This window comes from Leuresthes tenuis, unplaced genomic scaffold, assembly GCF_036924035.1.
Source record: "Leuresthes tenuis unplaced genomic scaffold, fLeuTen1.0.hap1 SCAF_7, whole genome shotgun sequence".
NCBI classification, from domain to species: domain Eukaryota; kingdom Metazoa; phylum Chordata; class Actinopteri; order Atheriniformes; family Atherinopsidae; genus Leuresthes; species Leuresthes tenuis.
The window spans coordinates 16,363,257-16,385,104 of NW_027325361.1; the positions used below are offsets into that span (position 1 = coordinate 16,363,257).

Genomic DNA, 21,848 nt, shown 5'->3' on the forward strand with positions numbered 1-21,848 from the left:
ATGCTCTAATTTATTCAATCATACTAGTTAATATAGATGATGAAATCCTCAAATATATACAATCTTTCTGATTGATCGTTGGCTAAACAGTAGCTAATGGTATGCGCCTTTTTTTTTTTTTTACACAATCGGGACTTCTCTGAGGCCAATTAATTGAATTGGTCATGATCTGTCCCACCAGGTGTGTCAACGAGGCAATTTAACTATTCACTTTATGCAGGACATTTGTGAAAAGGTGCTATAGAAAATAAATGAATGAAGAATATTTGAGTACCCTAATCTATGCTCGGCGATGTAAAGGCACCTTCCATCTCTGCTAGATAACTTTGGCTCATTTTTTTTGGGGGGGGGGGTGTTCTGGTTTGTATGCCACCTGATATTTGAGGGGAAATTGATAGGTTCGTATCGATTCCTGTCGTTTAGGTCCACCTCCGGGTTTTTCAGCGGCCTCTGTCTGTGCCTCGCGGCAGCGCAGCTTGGAAGCAGTGGGAAACAGAAACACTATGGCTGCCACTCTGTCTCTTACTCAGGTAACACTGTCTTACAACTCAAATTTAACGATAGCAAAGGTTGCAGGCTTCTGTCGGCTTGACTTGAAAATATCGCAGAAGTGTTAGTTGAACTGGGCAGGCAGAAACGCGAGCTTTCCTCGACCGTCGTCCCTCTTTTGGGAAGTTTAGTCCTGCTGTGACTGGGAAAAGTTTCTATCTAATCTCTTTGGGGACTGCGTAAGGGCGTAGCTAGCTAGCTAGCCCACTAGCTAACAGCTAGTTTGTGGGCAGTGTTGGGCTGTTGTAGGGCTGCTTTATCAAACTTGAGACACGCCGTGTAGCTAACGTTACTTAGCTTTGTTTCGTTGGGCGGTGTTTGTATCATAATTTGTGCTGTCTCGTTTTTCTGCAGGCTAGTCGGTCCTGGCCAGAGAGAGGGTAATACATGATACTCATGTGTGCCTCTGTTGTGGCTTTACTGTGACATTTTTTCTTAGTTCAACCTCCGCTAAAACAATTAGCAAGTTGCAGTCATTCAATGTTATAGCCCGTGTTTATGATGGCACTGCTGTTTGTGTGTCTTTCTATATAGTTTGACTGAATATACAGCCTGGATACGACTATTATTAGAAGGAAACGTGCTTCGTTGACTGACTTGGTGTTTTTCCCTTTGACCTTTCTGGACTGGACTGCGTTAACTGTTAGCATTTTAGCTCCCGCGGTAATTTCATCAACTGATAGCCGACAACAAACTTCAAATAATGTTAACAGTTGTTTCGTAACCAATAAGAGGAAGTGAACTATAGTAGCCGCTAGCCTCCATTGCTGTCATTTCAGCCTGTTGCTAGTTAAACGAAATAGTCGACTTTTTTTTGGGGGGGGCAGTGTTTTCTGTGCACAGTAAATGAGTTATTTAGCAGGGAGTAGCCAGGTCTAATAAGTATGTTACTGTCACAGCCTTGTTATCTGAGCCACTGTAGCCTCTAACAACAGACAGGAGCTGTCTGCCATTGGCAGTTATCTCTCACAGAGGAGTTAGAAACCTGTTATATCTGTGTGGGTTTTTTTTTTTTTTTGTTAACTCTGTCCGGCAGCAAATGTTTTGGGTGTTCTCTTAACGGCACAACTTGGTAGTCCTCAAACTGACCCCGTGTTTGGTGTTGCTGCTTACACTGATACTGAGTATTATACTGCCACGGGTGTCATTAGGTTGTTGAAATTTCTAGAGCAGACTAGCCTGACCCCTCAACTCTTGCACCCAGATGTACTTTGCTATATACTGCAGTTTTGTTTGAGTCTAAGTGAGGGAATGATTGAGGGGTGTTTTTTTTTTTTTTTGTCCAATGTTCATTAAGAGTTGGCAGTACAATGACCACAGTGTCACTGCCACCAACAGTTCCAGGCACACCATTGTGTGTAACAGAGAAAAAGTTTAGTAGCTCAGAGAGATGTATGTACGTGTGTGTGTTTGCCAACAGTCACTTCACTGCAAACTGACAGTTGAAAAAGCTGATGGATATCTTATGGTGACAAGCTGTACTTTTTTTCCCCTTTTTTTCCCCCCCCTGTACCTTGAGTTAAGACTGTTACATGACTGGCATCTTAATGGATATCTGTTGTCTTATTTACTGTTTTACTGTGGAATCATTTTGCATGCTGGTTTGCCTCTCTGTGGTAAAGCTCCACAAGAAAGCTTTTAAAGGCCACTCCCCAGTCGATTCACTCAAACCATTACTGTCCATTCCTTTCCTCCTCGCCTGCACCTGTGAATTTAAATCCTCAACAACCATTTGTCGGTTTCAGCCGCAAGTGAAAAGGAAGTGCTGATCTGTTTCCTGTTCAGCCCATCTGCGGACAGGCGGGAGGAAAGAGGGGTATTTAGGGAGGCTGTGACTGTAGGCCAAATTATCTGTTGCATGTGAGTGAGAACTTGTGAGTTTCAAAAGCTGACCATGAGCTTTCAGAAGTGAAGTCTGTGTCTTGAAGTCGGCACACAAAGTCATCGCCGTTGCCTTTCAGCAGAAACCTTCTGCCTTACGAGTTCTCAGTACGGGGATCGGGGACAAACTTTCTAAGTGCATCTTTTCTTGTAAGCATTAAATAAGTTGGCTGTCATTCAATAAAGCAGTTAGTTGGTCCACAGCTGATTCATTTCCACAAACTGTTACAATAATGTACTCTGTAATTCAGCAAGCAAAAATGCCAAACATAGCATACTCTGTCCTTTACATATGGGCCAAAGACTGAATATGTGTTTATTTTACCCCTCTTTGGTACATGATTAGAAACTGAATACGCTCAGTCCTGCAGCTGTAGGGTATTGTGACTGACATTTTTGTATACCTTATGCCATCCAAAAATACAAACAATCCTTTGATTATTTAAAATCTCCCTGCAGGTGTTGGATGTTAATTGAGTATGTTGATTGACCAAAGAAACTGTTTGGCAATGGTCTCGGTAACTGATTAGTGTGTTGGACTTTCGTCAGCCATAACGAACAGGTTAGCCGTTCTTATTGTAAAAGGATGTAAATCTTCCTTAGTCCATCAGACAGAAAGTAATTGTGGACATATTCACACTGTCTGGTTGTAGTCTCTGTTGCCCATTCCTACCTGTAGCTCTCACGGAACGTTGTAAACTGTATTGTAAAAAAAACTGCAGTACTGTGGATCGGTCAAAAGGCTGAAAGAGGACAATCATTCAGCACAGTGAGCAGAGTTGTTTCACTTATTTTGCCTCAGCGGTTTCTGCGACATTTAGCTGGTAAATGTAGCTCTATAACAGGCCAACAAATCAACTGTCATAAATATAAGTGGGTATAAGGTTGAACGATACTTCTGAAATCTAATGTACCAGTTAATTTTCGTTTGTTTGTTTTAACTTCTGCCACGATTCGGACTAGATTTGCATCATATTGGGTCATTCCGTGTCAGTATATTTAAAGGCTGGCTTTTAAAGTGAATATTTTATTTCAAAATCTTAATGTTGGTTTTTCAATTTCTTTAACAGCTCTCCAGTGGAAATCCCATCTATGACAAATACTATCGACAGGTATGGAAATATTCTGCATTTTCCCAAAGGTGGATCATTTTATTGTATCCATGGCAACACAGTAACAGAAAAAGGCTTTTTATATGTTATTCCCTGGCCAGGTGACTTTTTATGCAGGCCTACATAAAATATATTCATCTCTCTGGTTTGTTGTAGCACTTTTTTATTTGATTATTAATGCCTCATTACTGCTTTATTGTTTCCACTGCTCTGTATTAGGAGTGGCCTGACAGAGACATACTTAGATTGAGAATTTTTTCAAATTAAATTGCATTTACTGTTTATCTTATGTCTTGCCGCTTTATTGAACAGTATTGTTGGACTCAGCAGTGATATCATTTCTCTCTTCAGTTCCAGTCTCTGGGTCCAATAAAGGAAGTATTGCTATGAATTAATAATGTTTCCCTTCACCAACAAGTCAGCAAAGCCCCCTGTGAGCCTCATAAAAGACTACTAAGCTAATAGACTGCTGAGAAAATAGCTTTGCTTTTTTTATCTGTATTGATTTGGGTGAGTCAGAGAGTCCTATGTCAGATCTCACAGTTCAGTTCGCCCTTCCTTTATTCGCCCATTGCTTTCCTGAATTTCACATTGTATTTTGAGCTTATTCAAATCTGATCACAGCTGATTTCTCAGTGATCCAGCATTTGATCACATTAGTATCAAACGCCGTTGCAGCTTTGTTGTCTCATTAGTGTTACATGGACGATAGAAGTGACATGTTTGCCTGCATCTATGCGCAGGTGGATCCCACTGGGAGTGGGCGGGTGGCGGCAGCTGATGCAGCTCAGTTCCTGAAGCGGTCAGGCTTGGCTGACCTGGTCCTGGGCAAGGTGAGCAAAGACTTAAAAACATCTGAAAACCAACACCTCCCTCTTGGCTTTTGTTATTCACAGGGATGAAAAGTAATGCATAAACCGTTAATGTCTCCATAGGTCTGGGATTTGGCAGACTCTGAAAGAAAAGGTTCACTTAACAAACAGGTATGAGTGCAAAGTGGAGATGCATCATAAAGAGTTGCTTTTACATGCTTCTTGGATGTGTGATCACCACTGGGTTTACGTCACTATGCCTCATCTCCCCTCAGCAATTCTTCATAGCGTTGCGGTTAGTGGCGTGTGCTCAGAATGGCCTGGAGGTGGCACTCAAGAGTCTTAATGTGGCTGTTCCTCCCCCCAAATTTGTAAGTATTTCTGCTGTAAATCTCTGGTGTGCTAAGTTTAAAAAATCTGAAGTTTCCAATACAGTGTATTAACTCTACAGTCAGTGTTTGTAGAATAACATGCTGCTTAAACTAAGTTTTATTCTCCTTTTTATCTCCCACTGTGGTTGACACGTGATTGCTCTTGTTGTTTTGGCTTTTTAAATGTTATTTATACTTTTCATTCAAACATTCAAATGACAACATGTTTGTGTGAATCTGCAGCATGACACAAGTAGCCCGCTGTTAGCAGGAGGAGTGGCCACTGACATTCCCTGGGCCGTCAAGGTGAGGATCTTTCTTTTTATCTCAATGTGCAGCGTTGTGTTAATTTGTGACTTCCATTTTTTTTTTTTCCTTTTAAACAATCACACAAGAAGTCCTGATATTTATTATTGTGACTATGTGAAATAAGTTAAGATGCCACTCTAAATGTGAAGTCCTTTTTAAAGTCCGTTATATTTGTTAATTCATATAAATCAGAAATTCCCGAGAGTTGCCGTTTGACCGACAGCAGCGTGCATATCCTCTGACTTTCATCTTTGTCTTGCTGTTTGGAATTTCTCTCAGCCGGAGGAGAGGATGAAGTTTGACTCCATCTTTGACAGTTTGGGTCCAGTAGGAGGGATGTTATCAGGAGAGAAGGTCAAGCCCGTCCTGCTCAACTCCAAATTGCCTGTGGACATCCTTGGCAGGGTATGAAACGCTCACAGGACTTTCTAATTTTAGTTTGAAGTGTTGACAAAGTAATTATGATTTTAATTGCACATCTGATTAGAGCGTATTCTTATGAGATTGTCTGTAACACGAAGGGCACTCCTGTCCATTTGTCAGCATCGGTTCGTTTTAGATGATTTGATTGTTGGTTTTTTTTAAAGGCCGATCAAAATAGTTGACTGTAGGAGAATTGCGGAATGTGGTGAGAGAGGAAGCTCTGTGAAATTTCTTAAACATTTTTATTAGTTTTGCACTGCATGAGCTTCATACCCAGGTCAGTTGACACACTTGTGTCAAAAGCATATAAACAAGAAACTTTGCACCTTCTTGTTGGTGTCGGCGCACAAAGCAGTGCTGTAAAACACATTCACAGTCACCTTTTGCTGAAATGAAACGGTCCGTTTTATAGCTGTTTTCACCAGCAATATTTAGGACGAAATCGAAGTTTGATACAGATGTTTTCCACTGTTGGTGTTCATACAAGCCCACTGACGGTCCAGAGGTGGAAAATCCTTGTAGTAATAATATGTAATATCCCTGTAAGCTGTTCACATCAACCAGGTATAAAGTATAAACTTCCATAGTCTAAATCACACATTGATTTAGGCTGAAACTGATTTTCATACTTGGATTTTGTCAAGGAAAGTTAAATACATTTTCGCAATAAAGACGTGGCTTCAAATTGACCCTGTGATCAGTAAAGGATGTGAGCTGACACAGCCTCCAGCGATTAGTGATACGAAGGTGTGAGAAAGTCATGCTGTACGACTCAAGGCAGAAGGTGAAGGGGAAAAAAAGACATGCTCAAGAATTAGACGGATAGAATATCACATCAGAGTGGAACTGAGAGTCTGTGGTGACTCTGAACTTTCTTTGGCACGGTATGATGTGTCATACATATCGCAATGACTGATTCACAGCAATATTGTTTTTGTGCTTCGAAGGTGTGGGAGCTCAGTGACCTCGACAGGGATGGCATGTTGGATAAAGATGAATTCTCTGTGGTAAGATAAGAGCTAAAATTACACACAGAAACGCATCGATTACGGTTGTGTAATTAGTTTCACCTTCTATTTGACGTATTTAACCCTGTGGAGTACTTCTCTGTGCATTACACCGGTGGTCTTCTCTGCATCTGAACTGTTAAGGATTTCTCTGACATGTTTGAAAACAGGTGCTATTACTGGTCGTCGCCATCGACATTTTTAGCTCCAACGATGGCTTTGAGTTTTGTTTTTGTGTGTATATTTGTAGACATAATAGATCTATTTGAAACTATTACAGGCTGTAGAGCTGAATGGAACAGTGCTTGGAAGATCAAAGTGGGAAGATCAAATGACTATGGGACTGTTGGGTAATCATATTTTATTATTGATTTTATTTTTTGTTTTTAATGCTGTCCTTTCCCAGGCAATGTATCTGGTGTATAGAGCTTTGGAGGGCGAGCCTGTTCCCATGTCCCTACCGCCTCCTCTGGTTCCACCCTCTAAGAGGAAAAAACCCGCAGTGCCTCCCGTGATGCCCCTGTTACCCTCGCCCCCCTCTGTCAAAGACAGTCGCCCCTCCCATGCTGGTTCTAAGACCCTGCCCCACCCTCCTAAACCCGCTCCAACTCCTGTCCCAACACCAGCAGCTGCCCCTGTGAGTACAGGAACTGTCTCTCCCGTGCATATAGTACTAGAAAAGCTTTGGAATGTTTTATTTTTCTGAAACGTAACTGAAACAACGTACGGTTAAGATGATTTCAAACTGGATAGCTCAGTGTGTTTTTCAAAAGAAAAAGAAAAAAGGGAATGTGGAGGTGAGTGAATTTGAAGTTGCGGTTGGGTGGTCATCGTAGGTTTTTACTGACTTCTACCTCTCGTTCTGGGTTATTTCCTCCTCAGGTGCCTGTACAGTGGGTGGTGTCGCCAGCAGACAAAACCAAATATGATGAACTGTTCAACAAGACAGATGGCGACATGGACGGCTTGGTGTCTGGACCAGAAGTCAGAGATATTTTCCTCAAAACTGGGCTCCCCTCTGCCACGCTTGCACGTATTTGGTAAGTGGGGATAGCAAATCATCAGTGCACTTTCCAGTTCTGCAAACACGGAAGATTAGTTTTGTTTGGGGATTTTTTTTCTTTTCTTTAAATGTTCTTGTGAAATAATGCGATGGAGAAAGTTTCTTTTTTTTTCTCCAGTAAGACCTCGTGAATGCTTAGACTGACTCAAATAAAAACAAAGCAAGCATCGAAAAGCTATATGGGATTATAAATATGACAATGCAGAAAATACCCCTGTACTCAGCTATGATTGCACATTATGAGGTAATACTGCTGCAGTAACAACAGCACTGCGTCGTGTGCTCTTATACAAGTGACGAGTAAAACATCACCTCATTGATTTCTATCTTCACATGATGACTTTCCATCCTGCTGTGACTGTCCTGTGTATTGACTTCCATAAAGGCTGAACATGATGATCGATCCGGCCATTGAAAATAGGAATTGCCTGAGGTGTAAATCGTTACTTTCTTATGTAACTTGCATGTTTGTGTTCTCAGGGAGCTTTGTGACATTGGAGATATAGGAAAACTGAACCGTGAACAGTTTGCTTTGGCGCTCTATCTAATCAATCTGAAGCTGACAAAAGGCCTGGAACCTCCACAGAGTCTGTCCCCAGAAATGATCCCTCCGGCAGACAGACAAAACATCAAGCAGGTTAGCCACTCTGAGTGCTCAAGCCTATTAATAAGGAAAATATTTTTCTGCCTTTCTTCTTCTTTTTCTTGCCTTTTATACTTGTGGGGTCCAGCGTGTTTTATGGAACCCAAATGGTGGGACCCACGTGTTTTAAGGGATTTTTGAGGGTCAAAACCTTTGAGTTTATATGGTTTGGATTATGGTACGATTGCTTGGTGGGTTAGGAATAAGCCGGGGGGGGGCAGTGAATGCGTTATGCCTGTGGTGAGTCATGACAATAGAAAAATGAAGATACAAAAGTAAGTTTGTGTGGGCGAGAGTGTGTTAGTCAGGGATTCTTCTTTAAAGCTTGCAGCTGTGTGTTTCTCTCATTTCCTCTTTGGTGCTCTTCCTTCTGCTTTGTGCCTTACATTTTAACATTTGGCCACCTCATGTCTTGAGTGAGAGTTTTTGCTTGTTAAGAATTTTGCGCATGTCATTTATCTCAACTAGCTGCCTCCTTTAGTAATTTTTTTTTTCTTTCTAAATTTCCCCAAATTGTTGTTTTCTTGGAGGTTTTTGTGCTGCATCGACGGCACCAAATCTGTTTTGGAATTGTTTTTTCACAGAGGGTTGAAGTATGTTTGACGTATCTATCCACAATCATGAACAGAATATAGATGGTTGCAGTTACCTTTATAATGTCAGAGGAAAGTGACATCATGCACAGCATTTCTAGTCCAACCAAATCCAAATCCCTTTACTTTGCTGGGACCAATCACCGGTTTAGCTGCCCCGGCCAGTTGCACTTTCATTAGTGGCTTTGTGTGTATTTTTTTTTTTTTGGTTTGTTTTGTTTGTGTAGCTGATTTATTTTAGTTGTTTCTTAACCTGTAAAATGCTTTCAGTCCACAGTACTTTCAACAACGTGGTTGTTCAGTTCCATATTTCTACCGGTGAATTTACGCCAATCGTTCTCTTCTTTTCCAGAACAATGCTGCAAACCTGGCAGCTGACTTCTCTGCTATTAAGGAGCTGGACTCTCTGAGTAACGAGATTTTTGAGCTACAAAGGTAATCTTTCATCTACATAATTATGTAAAGCACAGACGGTCCATATTCTCACTGAAGACAACGAAAGTTGATCTTAAGATATTCTTCATTGTTTTGACTCCATCGAAATGTTCTCAAGCGAGGCATTACATTTCTGAGAAATTGCTTCTGAAACACGTCGGTGTAACCAAGTCAAGCTGTGTTGTGCAACTGTTCTAATAATCGGGTGTTTCGTTGCTATATCCTGAACTGACCAGCAGGACACAGTGTTGAATAACTGCTTGATGTCATATTGATTCACACTGACTGGATGTTCCAGCTGAGATTGCAGCTGGGTGCTGGTTCGGGTGAGCAAGATGTAAACGCCTCACCCATCTCGGACAGTCTTTGAACACTAAAAGCCACAGAAATAGTGGTTTTTTTTTTTGGTTTTTTTTTTGCTTGGGTCGGCACATTTGTGTAGCTGTTGTTTCACTGAGATGTAAGGTCTGTCCAGCAATAGCTTTAGTGGGGCTGTATTTGAAAGATCTTTCTCTTTAATTCACATTTGCATTCATAGTGTTTTGTGCATACAGTGTAGGTTTCACTCGTTGCCACCATCTGTTCCAGATTTATGTTTCATACCAAACACCATTTAGGTTCCCTAAAAGCTGAGCCTCATGAAAGCTGAGAGTGAGAAGTGAGAAATCAGCTTTCCAGCCCACCTGCGCTTTTAGGTACATATGCACTTTGAAGTGTATGCTCTGTGACAGCTGTTTGAGGTAAGGAAGAAGGACAGAAATGAAGACTTGGAGATCGGCTTTTGACAGGACTCTGATCAAAATTAGGAGCTTGATAAGATGATGCATCTGTGTAGCTGCTTGAAAATTTGGCCGCAGCCATCTGAAAATGAGGATCCTGATGATGATGGGTAAGGTCGGACGAAGAGTGACTCATTGAGTTGGCATTTCTGCTGGAATAATTGAATGAATTGTGTGCTTTGATTGGTTGCGAGAGCTATAATATTACAATGGAGAGTGTTTTGAAAAGTGTTATTTTTAGTTGGCAAAGGTCAAGGACTGATTTATTTTTAGATCTGACGTCTGAACGTGAAACTGAAGTGAGGGATTGTTTTCAAACAGGATGAAAAATGAAAAGGTTTTGTTCGGGGTGTATTTTTCTTACTTAAAACAGTAGAAGAAAATGTGAATGAATCATTGGTACATTCTGCTATTAAGTCATACTGAACAACTTGACAAGCCTTAAGAGACAAATAACAGATAAATTAACACGGTTTGGTACATAAAGGATGTTTTAGCAGAAATGCTACATGACACGACAGGTGTTTCCTTTAATGTAGCATAGAATAAAAATGAGAAGTAGTAGTGTTCGTTACCTTTTTAATGAGTCATTCTATCGACAGACTCCTCTGTACTTTCTGACATGTTGCGCCCCGCAGACTGCATATAACAGATGGAGGTAGCCACCATCATGCCACCCACTGGTTTGTTCAGGATGGTTATTTGGACTAGAGAGTGGAGCTAGAGAGTGATTTCTTTGTTGCAATTGGACAATAATTTGCAGTATGTTTGCAATATAATGTGTGTTTCTTAGTCATGGAAATATATTTAAAACTAACTGGGTCACAGGTATTGGATTTAGCTAATGCCTCCATAATAACCTCCCATAAATTGGAAAGGTTCATTGACTTGATGATGCTTTAGATAAGTCGATGGTCTGGAGTCAGCAGAATTGTTGTAATTTAAACCACTTCAGTATTGGATTTACGACCAACTCTCCTCTTTGTTCACATAATTCTCCGGGAACTGCACGTTTTACCAGACGTTTCCACTAGGGGGCACACTAGACTGTACACAGCTTCAGGATTTGCAGTGTAAACCATAGTCATGGCAACAATAAATTAAGATTATGTTAGTATTTGATGAACTAAAGATGTTGGTGTTGATTCTGAAAAGATTTACTGGCAGCCAAACTCGAGTTTTTGTGTTTGTGTTAATTCCTTCCAAGCTTTCTCTGTGCTGAAAACATTGGATGGGTATATGAATACACGATAATAATTTCATAATCAATCTTTTGGTTCAGATTAAATCAGATGTTCAGTTTCCCCCCTGACGGTGCAATTTACCCACTGACAACAAAGCAATCAAATGATCCTTAACCTTGGGCAAATTGAGCAATGGCAAAACTTTAAGAAGCCATATTTTTATAACCTGTTCTCATACAGATTCTGATCATTTGTATTAATAGAAGACATCCTGGAGTTTGGTTGGATGCCTCCATTTTTCTTATTTTCCCTTATCTCAGGAACCACATCATTTAAAAGGGAAAAAAAAAAGGGCTCATCTTACCCAACTCTTAAGTATTAATCATTGAGTGTCTGCCCACCCCATCTGGATTCGCTATTGCTGGGTGAAATATAGAGGACAAGCAGACAGGACTGCTCGAATGATAGATGTTGTAGGTTGGCTCATCATGACTCTGCTCTCCTCCCTCTCTCTTCCTCCCTCCATCCCCATGCAGCCATCTGCTTCTTACTCTTTATCTCCCACACATTGAACTGGGCAAGCACATGCTCACTTTCTCCAGCACGCATCCTCGTCTCGCTTCCAGCACTGTACATCCTACAACATTTTCAGATCTTTGTTGTTGGGATTTGATGACAGGATCATGGTGGCTCAGGGAGAGGAGATGGTGGTGTTTCAAGGACAGAGTGAAGCATCCTCTGCAGACAGCTGGCTGGGTCTGGGTGGGTTAGAAGTACCAAGTCTAACCTGTCTCTCCCTGATAACAAAGTACTCCTGTCTCTTTTGTTGGACTCCCAGGGAGAAGAGCTCTATGGAAGAGGAGATCAAGGAGAAGGAGGAGGCTATTCGTCAGCGCAGCAGTGAAGTGCAGGTAACGTCTTATTGTCTGCCTGTTGTGAGCTTGAGCTCGTTCCTGTCCAGTAGGCGTAGGAAAGGTAGAAGTTTATCTGCTGTTTGTTCTTATTTTTTTATATCTCATACTTCTTATTACATTGGTGTTTAAGTGGACCTACTTTATGCATGCGTGTCTCCTTTAAGTGAAACTCTCGGCCAGCAAAAGCTGTTTCTCACTTTTGTTGTGACGAAAATACTGCACAAGATCAATAATGCGCTCAGTCTTCAGTCTGAGGTGCTTGCTCAGAAATAGATTTAATGGTGCTCAAAAAGGAGCAGGTTGATGTCCTTGTGAAGGTGTGTCGGTCTCTGCTGAGCCTGAGCACAATCCTGAGCCAATGTCTCTATTTTGGGAGCTGGGGACTTAAAGGGCTAGTCTGCTTTACTTTAGAGAATTCTGACTGATATGAGGGTGGATCTCGAGAGAGAGTCTCATGTTGATGTGGCTGCATTGTAGGATAGCCTCAAGTCTGTTAGCTATTTCTACTGTAGCCATATTTCTTTTTCTTCCTTTTTGTGTCTTCAGACATCCCAGTGTAAGACGAAATGTTCTTCTGAGTTGGAGAACTCGTTTGTGACAGTCAGACAGAGAAGAATAACAAAAAATAAAAGACCACTTGTTTTTAACACCTTCATCAACATCTTTTGTTTGCATATTTGATCTGTGGTGATTTCTGATACTGCAAATCAAAGACTTCTGTTGTCCTACACAGGAGTCCTGAAAGGTTCTCATCTGCAACTCGTGTAAACACGTGTAAAAACGTGTACATTTTAGTGGTATCTGCTTGTGGACTTAGCCGGTGTAGCACGCAGTGACTGACAGAGCAGCATGAACTTGTGACTGCTGCATCCATGTTGTACTCCTGGGCTCAGCATAATCCTGCAAATAAAGACTCTGTTGCTCATCAGACTCCCTTCAGAAATGCATGACAACGTTACTTCTTTAAACTTTGAAAGAGTCTAATTTGTATTCCTGACTGCAGCTGTTCTGTTTTTGTATCGTTTAGCACGGGAGAGCTCAAACCCATTTATGTATGTTTTGATCTGTTTTTTTTTGGCTTTTTGACTACAGGACCTTCAGGATGAGGTGGCGAGAGAGAGCGAGGAGCTGCAACGACTCCAGACTCAGCGTCAGAAAGTCCAAGAGGCTCTAGATGAACTGGACCAACAGAAGGGCTCCCTGGAGGAGCAACTCACCCACATTCGACTGCAAACCAACCAAGAGACCCAACTTGTAGGTTTACTTTGGACAGTGGTGGATTTATAGTGAAATTATAAAGGGTTTTATGTTATATTTTAATTTTGTTTGAGGTTAGAGTCAGGCTTGAGTCAGCTTTGCAGCTTCAAACAAATTTGGTTATGTCTTTCCAGATCTCATCACTGCAGTCGGAGCACGAGGAGCAGGAAGAGAGGATATGTCAGTACGAGGAAGAGCTGGTCCAGGCGAGAGAGGAGCTTCTGGCTCTGCAGGAAGAGAGCAGGAAACTGCAGGAGAAGGTCCAGGCTGCTCAGGAGCAACTCACTCCGCTTCAGGAGTCTGTTCATGACTCTTTCAAACAGGTCTCACAGGTCAGTGATTCAGTTTTTAATCTCACCGACATTTGATGGAAATCAAGCAACCGTTCTATAAATGACTGTACTGTCAATACGGGCTGTGGAATGAGTTATGTGTGTAAATATTGTCCAAAGTGTATTTTAATACATAAAGTCTGCATGTTTAACTGTGGGGACTGTGTATTGTAGACTCTGGGTTTGTTTTTAACTCTTGTCTCTTAAACCACACTATTTTGTTCTCTTCGTCTCTCTACTGTTTAGGTTCAACAGAAATTAAAAGATCTTAAGGTGGAGGAGAGGTCTGTTACAGCCCAGCTCAGTTGGAAGAGAGCCCTTGAGGACAGTTCTCCTGTGATGGTCAATGGAGCAGCAGGCCCCCCAGCAGAGCTGCAACAGGAAGATCCCTTCCACCAGGATCTTTTCCTGGAGGACCAGCCGAAAGAGCTGAAGGAAGATGAACCAGCTGCTGTTTTCAGTCTGCAGAAGGAACCTTCTGATGAAAAGGAGAAAGAAGGGGAAGAAGTGAAGGAGGAAGAAAGTCCAAAGACTGTGGAGGAGGAAAAGCTGAAACCTGATCCCCTGGATGATCTCTATACTAGTCTCGCCTCCTCGGAGTTGTACAACAGTTTGCCAAGCCTTTCCAGACCACAGGAGAGCGCAGTTAGGGTAATAACTACATGTACATTGGTCTTAGTTAAAATGCTTTTCCATGTAAGGAAGTGACTCACAGTTGCCTCCTATAACTGTGCAGTGCCTCTGTTTTATATGAAGGTTATAAGGAAAACATAACAATCACTCTACACTATACTTTATGAGTACCCAACAAGTCTGCGAGAGCAGAAACTAGTTTCAAAATGGTGTAATCATATTTCTGTAGAGATACTATGAATGATGTAAAACTATCTATGAATCCTGAGACTACATTTCCAAAAGTAACACTTTGCTGTTTTTCATCAGGAAAACAGCCCTGCACTTGAAGTCTCCTCTGATATAATCGATGATTTAGATGAATCGCCTAAGGAGACCCCACTAAAGGTAAAGCTCCAGACCACTGAACTAACTTGAGTTAAACCTCAACTCTTTCAAGTTCCAGATTATATATATTTTTTGTCTGGTCTTTGTCGTATCTCAGCGTCACACACAGTGTTTAATCCATGTTTACTTTGCCTGGTTAATCCATGTAAAACTGTTTATACAACATACAGACATGAGATATCCAATAAAAGCTGTAAAAAGTTTTCTGTAAATGCAGATTATTTACTATGATGTAGAAGTTTCATCAGAGCCCTGTGGCCTCCCAACAGGTCGACTCCCCAGAGCCGGAGAACAAACAGGAGCCCGCAGAGTCTACAGAAACAACCACCTCCTCGTTACCTCCCCAAGTTGGGCCTCGCTCCATGCCACCACAGACGAACCCTCCCTCCCTGCCGGAGATAGACTTCTTCCAATCAGACCCCTTTACTGACCGTAAGCCCTTACAGTAGAGTCGAGGCTCATGCTGATGATCCAGTTGTCAGGAAAGATCAAATCTTTGCACATCCAGAATATTTGTATTCAGAGTAGATGGTGTTGAATGCCCAGAGGATTCAAAAGGTCAGATAAATATTTTCTTTTCTTCTTTTTGTAGATGATCCGTTCAAGGATGATCCTTTTGGAAAAACGGATGTTGCAGGTAAATACTCTGATTTGCGCTCTTACTTTAGATGATGAACAGTGGAGTTGAACTCAAACAAGTATTTTTGGTTTTGCATTAGATCCGTTTGGAGGAGATCCATTCAAAGGCTCAGACCCTTTTGCTGCCGACTCCTTCTTTGCACAGCCCTCCAGCACTGCCTTTACCTCAGATGACCCTTTCACTGCCTCAGCTGACCCATTCGGTACTACTCCCGGCATGACCGAACCAGACCTGTTTGCGGCCAAACTAAACGAAACGGCAGCACCGGCAGCCGGTCCGGATCCCTTTGCCTCCAAACCCACCGATCCAACTTCAGCTTCCAATGATCCTTTCAGCTCCACAGGGAACAACGTGGCTGATTCAGACCCTTTTGGAGGAAAAATTAAAACCGAGGGGGAGGTGGATCCCTTTAGTTCTCAAGATGGAGGAACGGATCCCTTCAGCTGTTCCTCACCAAACTCTGATCTGGCTGTGGTGAGTGGACTCCTGTTACAGTGCACTGGCTCTCCAGGCTGTAGAGAAGCTATCATTTTCAACCCTTTCAGACCAGGTGCAACATTTTTGTCCATCTCCCTGGGAGACCTGGAGCAACGTTGGTGGGCTCTGAAGCTCGACGAGCATCCTGTTAAGGTTGCACAGGCACCGAGCGATTTGTAATTATTTTAGTAAGCATACAGCCGATATTTTACAGGTAAAAGCCAAAGGTTTTGAGAAATGGTCATAAAATTGCATGTAGAGCTTTTTAACTTTTTGGAAAGGAAAAGGAAGCTGTGTGACATTTGTGTTCTACTAAATTCCACAAATGTATGTTAAACAATCGTGAATTAACGATATTTATCATTTTTATAATTTCAGAGGTTGAGGAAAAAAACGTTTTTTCTGCAGTCAAAGATTTAATTTTCACACAGCTGCTCTCTTATAAGCTGTTTAGAGTTCTCAGTAGTAGTGCTGAGTTCTCTACTTTGTTGGCCAGATCTCCTTTGAAAAGAAAAAGACTAAAACATCCAGTTAGCATTAAAAAAAAATCTCCAAATCAAGCCAAATGACCCGTGGAAAATACTGTCGTCTCTAAAAGAGTGGGCTCGGCAGCAGTGGTGGTATTTTAGTAAACAAAACATCAAGTTTAATTCCAGTTTGTTAGTGGTAGATGTTCTGGTTCTGTTGAGCTCAGCATGGTGTTTTCTGTTCTGTCTTTAGAAGGATGCTGCATCAACCAATGACCCCTTTGCTCCAGGTGGTACGACAGTGAATGCCTCATCGGATCCAGGTATGTGACTTGTGACATGGCGCCCCCCTCTGGGGACAGTAAACATTACAGCTATTGAATTAAAATAAGTCAAATGTGTTCTCTGTAACACAGGCGAAGTCACTTGTTCGAATCATATTTCAGATCCATTTGCGGCCGTGTTCGGTAGTGAGTCGTTCGGAGGGGGCTTCGCAGATTTCAGCGCTTTGACAAAGGTAATTTTGAGAGTCGACTCGTATCCTGCATTTAACTGCAACAGAAAGTAGCCAAATGATGAAGTCTCGAAAGTGAGACACTGAAGAATGACTGTTTGTCAGTTTGGAGGATGCAGGAATGATTAGAACACGGTGAACTCCAGAGCTCGATGTGACTCAAGCTGAAAGATCGAATATGTACGTGTGTTGTGGTTTACGGCAGGAAACAGCTGGGACAGTTGAGCAGACTTTTGTGCTGGGAGGAAATGTCATTTTAGCAAATGTGTAACAATATTGGATTTAGAGCTTTGTAACTTATCAGAAAGAAAAAGGAAGATGTGCGACAGTCGTGTTCTTCTTTTTCTGGACCACACCACTGAGACTGATGTCTAACAGAGACACTGTTTTCACACAGTAATGTTACACTTGCCCCAGGTGGAGTCTGATGTTAGCCTGCTGCATGTTTTAGCTTTTAGCGTTTTTAACTGTACGTGTGCTCTTATCATGGAGATCTTATCCAGTCCATTTTTTTGTTTTACAAACCTGTATTTCATGTGGTGTGAACCTTCTGTTCCAGTCAAATGGTCCCGACCAGTTTGGCATCAACAACAAGAACCTGTTTCAGGAGGACAGCCAGTCTGCCAGCTCTGATGTGCCCCCAGCCCTGCCCCCCAAAACGGGTACGCCAACTAGACCTCCCCCTCCACCTCCAGGTCAGTGCTTGATCATCTGGTCTTAAAAGAAGCGCACATCACAGTACTTTTGTCAGATTTGGCTGCGTATCTGTCAGACATTTACGGTTGTATTAACTTGGGTCAGTCATTGAAATCAAGCCTTCTGTGTACATCCGACTGTCTGTGCCTCATCAGGTAAGAGATCGTCCATCTCTAGGACGGAGTCCTCCGACTCCTTCCATCGACGAGGGCCCTTCCTCCCACAAACATCTGGAGATTTCTCCCCCTCTTCCTCCTCACCCTCCCTGCCTGCCAAGGATCCTTTAGCCGACCCTTTCGCCCCTTCCTCCCCTCCTCGTCAAAACGTACGGGAAGCTGACCGATTTGCCAGCTTCGACAAAGTGAGCACCTCCCTCTCGCCATCTCCCTCACCTCCACCTGAATCTTAGTTGTGACACCCTCTTCTCTTCTTTCCTGCTCATGAATCCTATCTAGTTGTGCTACAAAAACAACAACCAATCAAGTCAGGCAAGCCTTTGAAATCACTCCATCCACTGCCAGTAAAAAGCTCCAAAGAAGTGAACTAAAGATTTTATGGAAAGTCTCATGCAATAGCACAGGCTCTTAATGCTGCATTTACTTTTTACTCATTTGATAACTTTTCCTGAGTTAAGCTGACAAAATTTTGTGACTCTTAAGATTGTTTTGGGTTTGTTTTTCTTGCATTCCGCCTGCTGCTTGTGAATATTTTTAGCTCCTTGTTATCAATGCTGCTTCTTTAACCTGTTAAGATTCCATTTTTGATCATTTTCTTGATTTCTTATGAGATTTCACCTCATTTAAGCCTTATGGTTGACATTTGCACTGCCTGACTTTATGAAGAAATGTACAGAAATTGTCTTTATAGTAATATAGATACATTCATTTATCAAATCCGCACTGAGATTAAATTTATTTATGGCCACATTCACAGGTTCTGGTAATTAGTTAATTAGTTAAGACACTCACATTGTGATACCAAGTCTAAATTTTGGCAGTGAATGGAGAGATGAGAGGTTGCTTGCATTTGGCTTTGGTTGGCCATCCCAACTCGGCACACTGACGTGACATCCTATGCATGTTCGAGCGTGTTAAAGGGGAGAGTAATTGTATAATAAAATAGTGTATTCAAGGAAAGAGTCAATTTTATGCTACTTTTAAGAATAAACTCGTGTCAGCTAAATTTTAAATGCTACTGTATTTGAACATATTGCTTATTCTAAACCCTTCGTCACTGGCTGAATTGAGGTTTTCAGCAGACCTGCAGCGTAATTCCTGCGTAATGAATGAAATGGTTCTTAATACCTCAGCCTGTAAGCCTCAGCTTAATTGCCTTTGTTTTAAAAACCATCATGAAAACAGCTGATTTTTCTTGTATGCAAACAGCCGAGTGCAAGTTACTGTAATGACTGCATTGCTCACACAGACGACAAAGCATCCTCTTTTCCTCTCACTCATTAAGATACTTGGATATTAAGCTTTTTTTTTTTAAATAAATGAAAAAGAAACGGGTTCAGTTGCAATTGCCAGAGGAAAATGCAAAAACAACAGTGGCTGCACATTGGTGTTGAGCTGAGATATCAGCAGTAAGTTTATAATAGTTAAACATCCTCTCATCTCTTCCCCTTTAACACTGCATAGAAATGAACTGTTCAGCTGTGAATTTGGGATGGACGACGATACCAAAAGACCACATTGATTTATTTAATTTTTCCGTGCCTTTAATGTCACATGAACACACACCCTGCATTTGTCTCCTCACACCCTGACCTGCACGCACTAACTGTGTTTGATTGGCTGGCTGTCATTCACTTACACAACCGCCTCCTCCATTCCTCAAATCAGTGTTTATTTTTCTCCCTGAACTCATGCCTCTGTTTATTTATTCATGCATCCCTCTGTCCATCCATCTGTTGATCCATTCATCAGTTTACTCCAGTCTCACCCTTTGTGTGTTGAGCAGTGTGTTGTGGAAAAGCAGATCGCCTGTATACTCTCTTTGTGTTTTTACATCTCTGTTAAAGACGTTTAATAAAGTGTTGAATAAAGGGCACCATCTCTGGGTTCTATGTGTATCCGTGACATCTATCTAGAAAAATCACTACATGTTTTTAGGTCATTCATCAGAAATTGAGCCCATACTTAACACTGTTGCTTATATTTATGTTTTAAGTGAATAATCTTCTTCCTTTAAGGCATACAGTGGTGCCACTGCAAAGAGAGACTGTCGCGGGTTACTTATTAAGCAAAGAAAACAGAAAACTAGCTACCGTGTGGTGTGCTTTCTATGCCTTGTGTGCCGCACTGATGAAGCAACTAAAAACCTGCAAAACACCAGGCTGTTTGAAGTCTCTTATGATGTAAACTAGCGCAGAAGAAAGAAAGATGAACTAAAAATGACCAGAAATCAGACGTGTAACAGGTTGTGTATGAGGTTCTGGAATTGTACTGTACTGATGTCTGATCCCATTCATATTTGAGAGAAAACCGGGATAGTGCTTGCATGAACATTCTTGAATCCACTGCATGATTCTTACATCTTTTCACCATGCATGCTCTGAATATTGCAAACCGCGATCATCGGCTCTGAAATGGTTGTGAAGTGCGTCATGCTCCTCATTGCTTCGTCTTATTTTTTTTCTTTGCATGGCTGGAAACACACTGAATGACCCGTGTGGCTTCTGTTTGTCCGTCACTGAAAGTGATGAGCGTGCTGCTGCCCCTGTGCATGTCCAGTCTGTAACACCATTAACCAACTTAACTGGTGGACTGTTTATTTTGCAGCTCCTTTCCTTCTCCTTTTGTTGTCCTGGACCTATAAATGGCCGTGTGACGCTGATCATACGACTCTTGTTTATCCTCAGTGGATTGCATGCTTCTCTCCCGTTTCAGTCCCTGCTTTCATCCTGATCACATGTCTCTCTGAAATCAGCGATGATATACGCCTGAGGGACCAAAGGTTGTCGCTGTGACGTAGACAAATGGATTTCTCTTGGTGCTGTCCCTGCCATCTGTGTTTTTATGGTCGTTATAAAAGTTGTGTGTCAGGGAAACGGAGGCGTGACCTTTCTCAAAGACAGACATTTGGAAACCAGATGTTGACTGTGGTCCAGTCGGCTTGGCCGGGCCCCGTTATTGGCTGCCTGTCACAGATTTATCAAAAAAAAAAACGGCAAGTCGAACTTGTCCTCTTTGAGAAAGATGTGCATTCAGAGGAAACGACATCCAATGTGTGCTTGTGTTTATTTCTTTCTGTTTTCATGGAGCAGTATCCAACCGAGGAAGACATGATAGAGTGGGCAAAGCGCGAGAGCGAGCGAGAGGAAAAGGAGCGGCTTGCAAGGCTCACCCAGCAGGAGCAAGAAGACCTGGAGCTCGCCATCGCTCTCAGCAAATCTGAACTCTCCTGAGGAGGCTCCTCTCCTCCGCTGGCCTGGCTCGGCTCGGCTCAGCTCGGCACGGCACGGCACTGCACAACCTGGCCCGGCCCAGAAAGCACCAAAGTAAAATGGGGACTGATTCAGCAGCTGACCCCACCCCCACTGTGTAGAGACTTAAAACTGATGACTGAATGGTTCAAACGCCCTTCTCCCTCGACTGCTCACTGTTTGCTGGCATTGCAGTACCTCCTTTTTCCATCCTGTTAGTGTCTGGAGGAGAGGACCAAGATGGAGGTTCTGTTCTCAGGGGTGGATTTCTTTTTTTTTTTTTTTAAATGAATTGTAGTGAAAAAGGATTCCCGAGATCTTCACACCAGGCAACAAATGCCACATTAACTCTCAAGAATGTAATTTATTAAGATATGCACTCAAAACTACATGAAATGGCCTTTTGTGAGAAGTCCACTTTTAGCCGCTAACCAAACTCGCTACACCTGAATCTCAGCTCCGTTTCGCGATGGTGTCGCGGGATTGCATTTGACTTGCCGATTTTTGTAGAAATTTCACAGAAATTCCCAAACTTTCTTCCAGCCAAACTTTAATACCCCGAAATAACCACTTTGTAGCAGGGAAAATGTGAACGGCAAGATGTCAAGTTCAAGTATCTTTGGTAGAAAAGTCACTTTGACATGAAGTGACCACGATTTGCTCCAGAGAGCAGATGAGATTTTTCTTTTCCCTCATCAGGGCAGCATTATTCAACGACTTTCTATGTTTTAAATGCAAGTTACCAGTCCTGTGTGATGTAATATGCATGCTGAGAAAAAAAACAAAACAGTATGCTAAAACAGATGAAGTCTGCCACAGTCGGCTTCAAAAAAGAGACACTTTATTTCTCCTTGAAATTTTGTAACCACATTTCTTGGGAAACGCCTGCTTTGTTTGTTTTTTAGATGAGGAACTAAGTAGCATCCTTTACTTCTCATGATTA

General features: G+C 42.0%; 1 protein-coding gene across 2 annotated transcripts; it reads left to right on the plus strand.

Annotated features, from left to right (window-relative positions):
* The first annotated feature begins 469 nt into the window (after positions 1-469).
* On the plus strand, positions 470-21,694 carry eps15 (epidermal growth factor receptor pathway substrate 15). Of its 2 annotated transcripts, none has more exons than XM_072389564.1 (25): positions 470-530; positions 3,501-3,542; positions 4,286-4,375; positions 4,478-4,525; positions 4,630-4,725; positions 4,969-5,031; positions 5,314-5,439; positions 6,405-6,464; positions 6,871-7,101; positions 7,347-7,504; positions 8,008-8,164; positions 9,116-9,198; positions 12,000-12,072; positions 13,168-13,329; positions 13,467-13,664; positions 13,911-14,315; positions 14,607-14,684; positions 14,954-15,116; positions 15,277-15,321; positions 15,404-15,798; positions 16,522-16,591; positions 16,715-16,785; positions 17,342-17,477; positions 17,634-17,839; positions 20,747-21,694. In XM_072389564.1, the coding sequence occupies exons 1-25, from the start codon at positions 504-506 to the stop codon at positions 20,885-20,887; spliced, it is 3,324 nt and encodes a 1,107-aa protein (XP_072245665.1). In that variant the 5' UTR covers positions 470-503; the 3' UTR covers positions 20,888-21,694. The 2 variants fall into 2 exon arrangements, with proteins under 2 accessions (XP_072245665.1, XP_072245666.1); XM_072389565.1 differs by having other exon boundaries at positions 7,359-7,504.
* Positions 21,695-21,848: the final 154 nt, after the last annotated feature.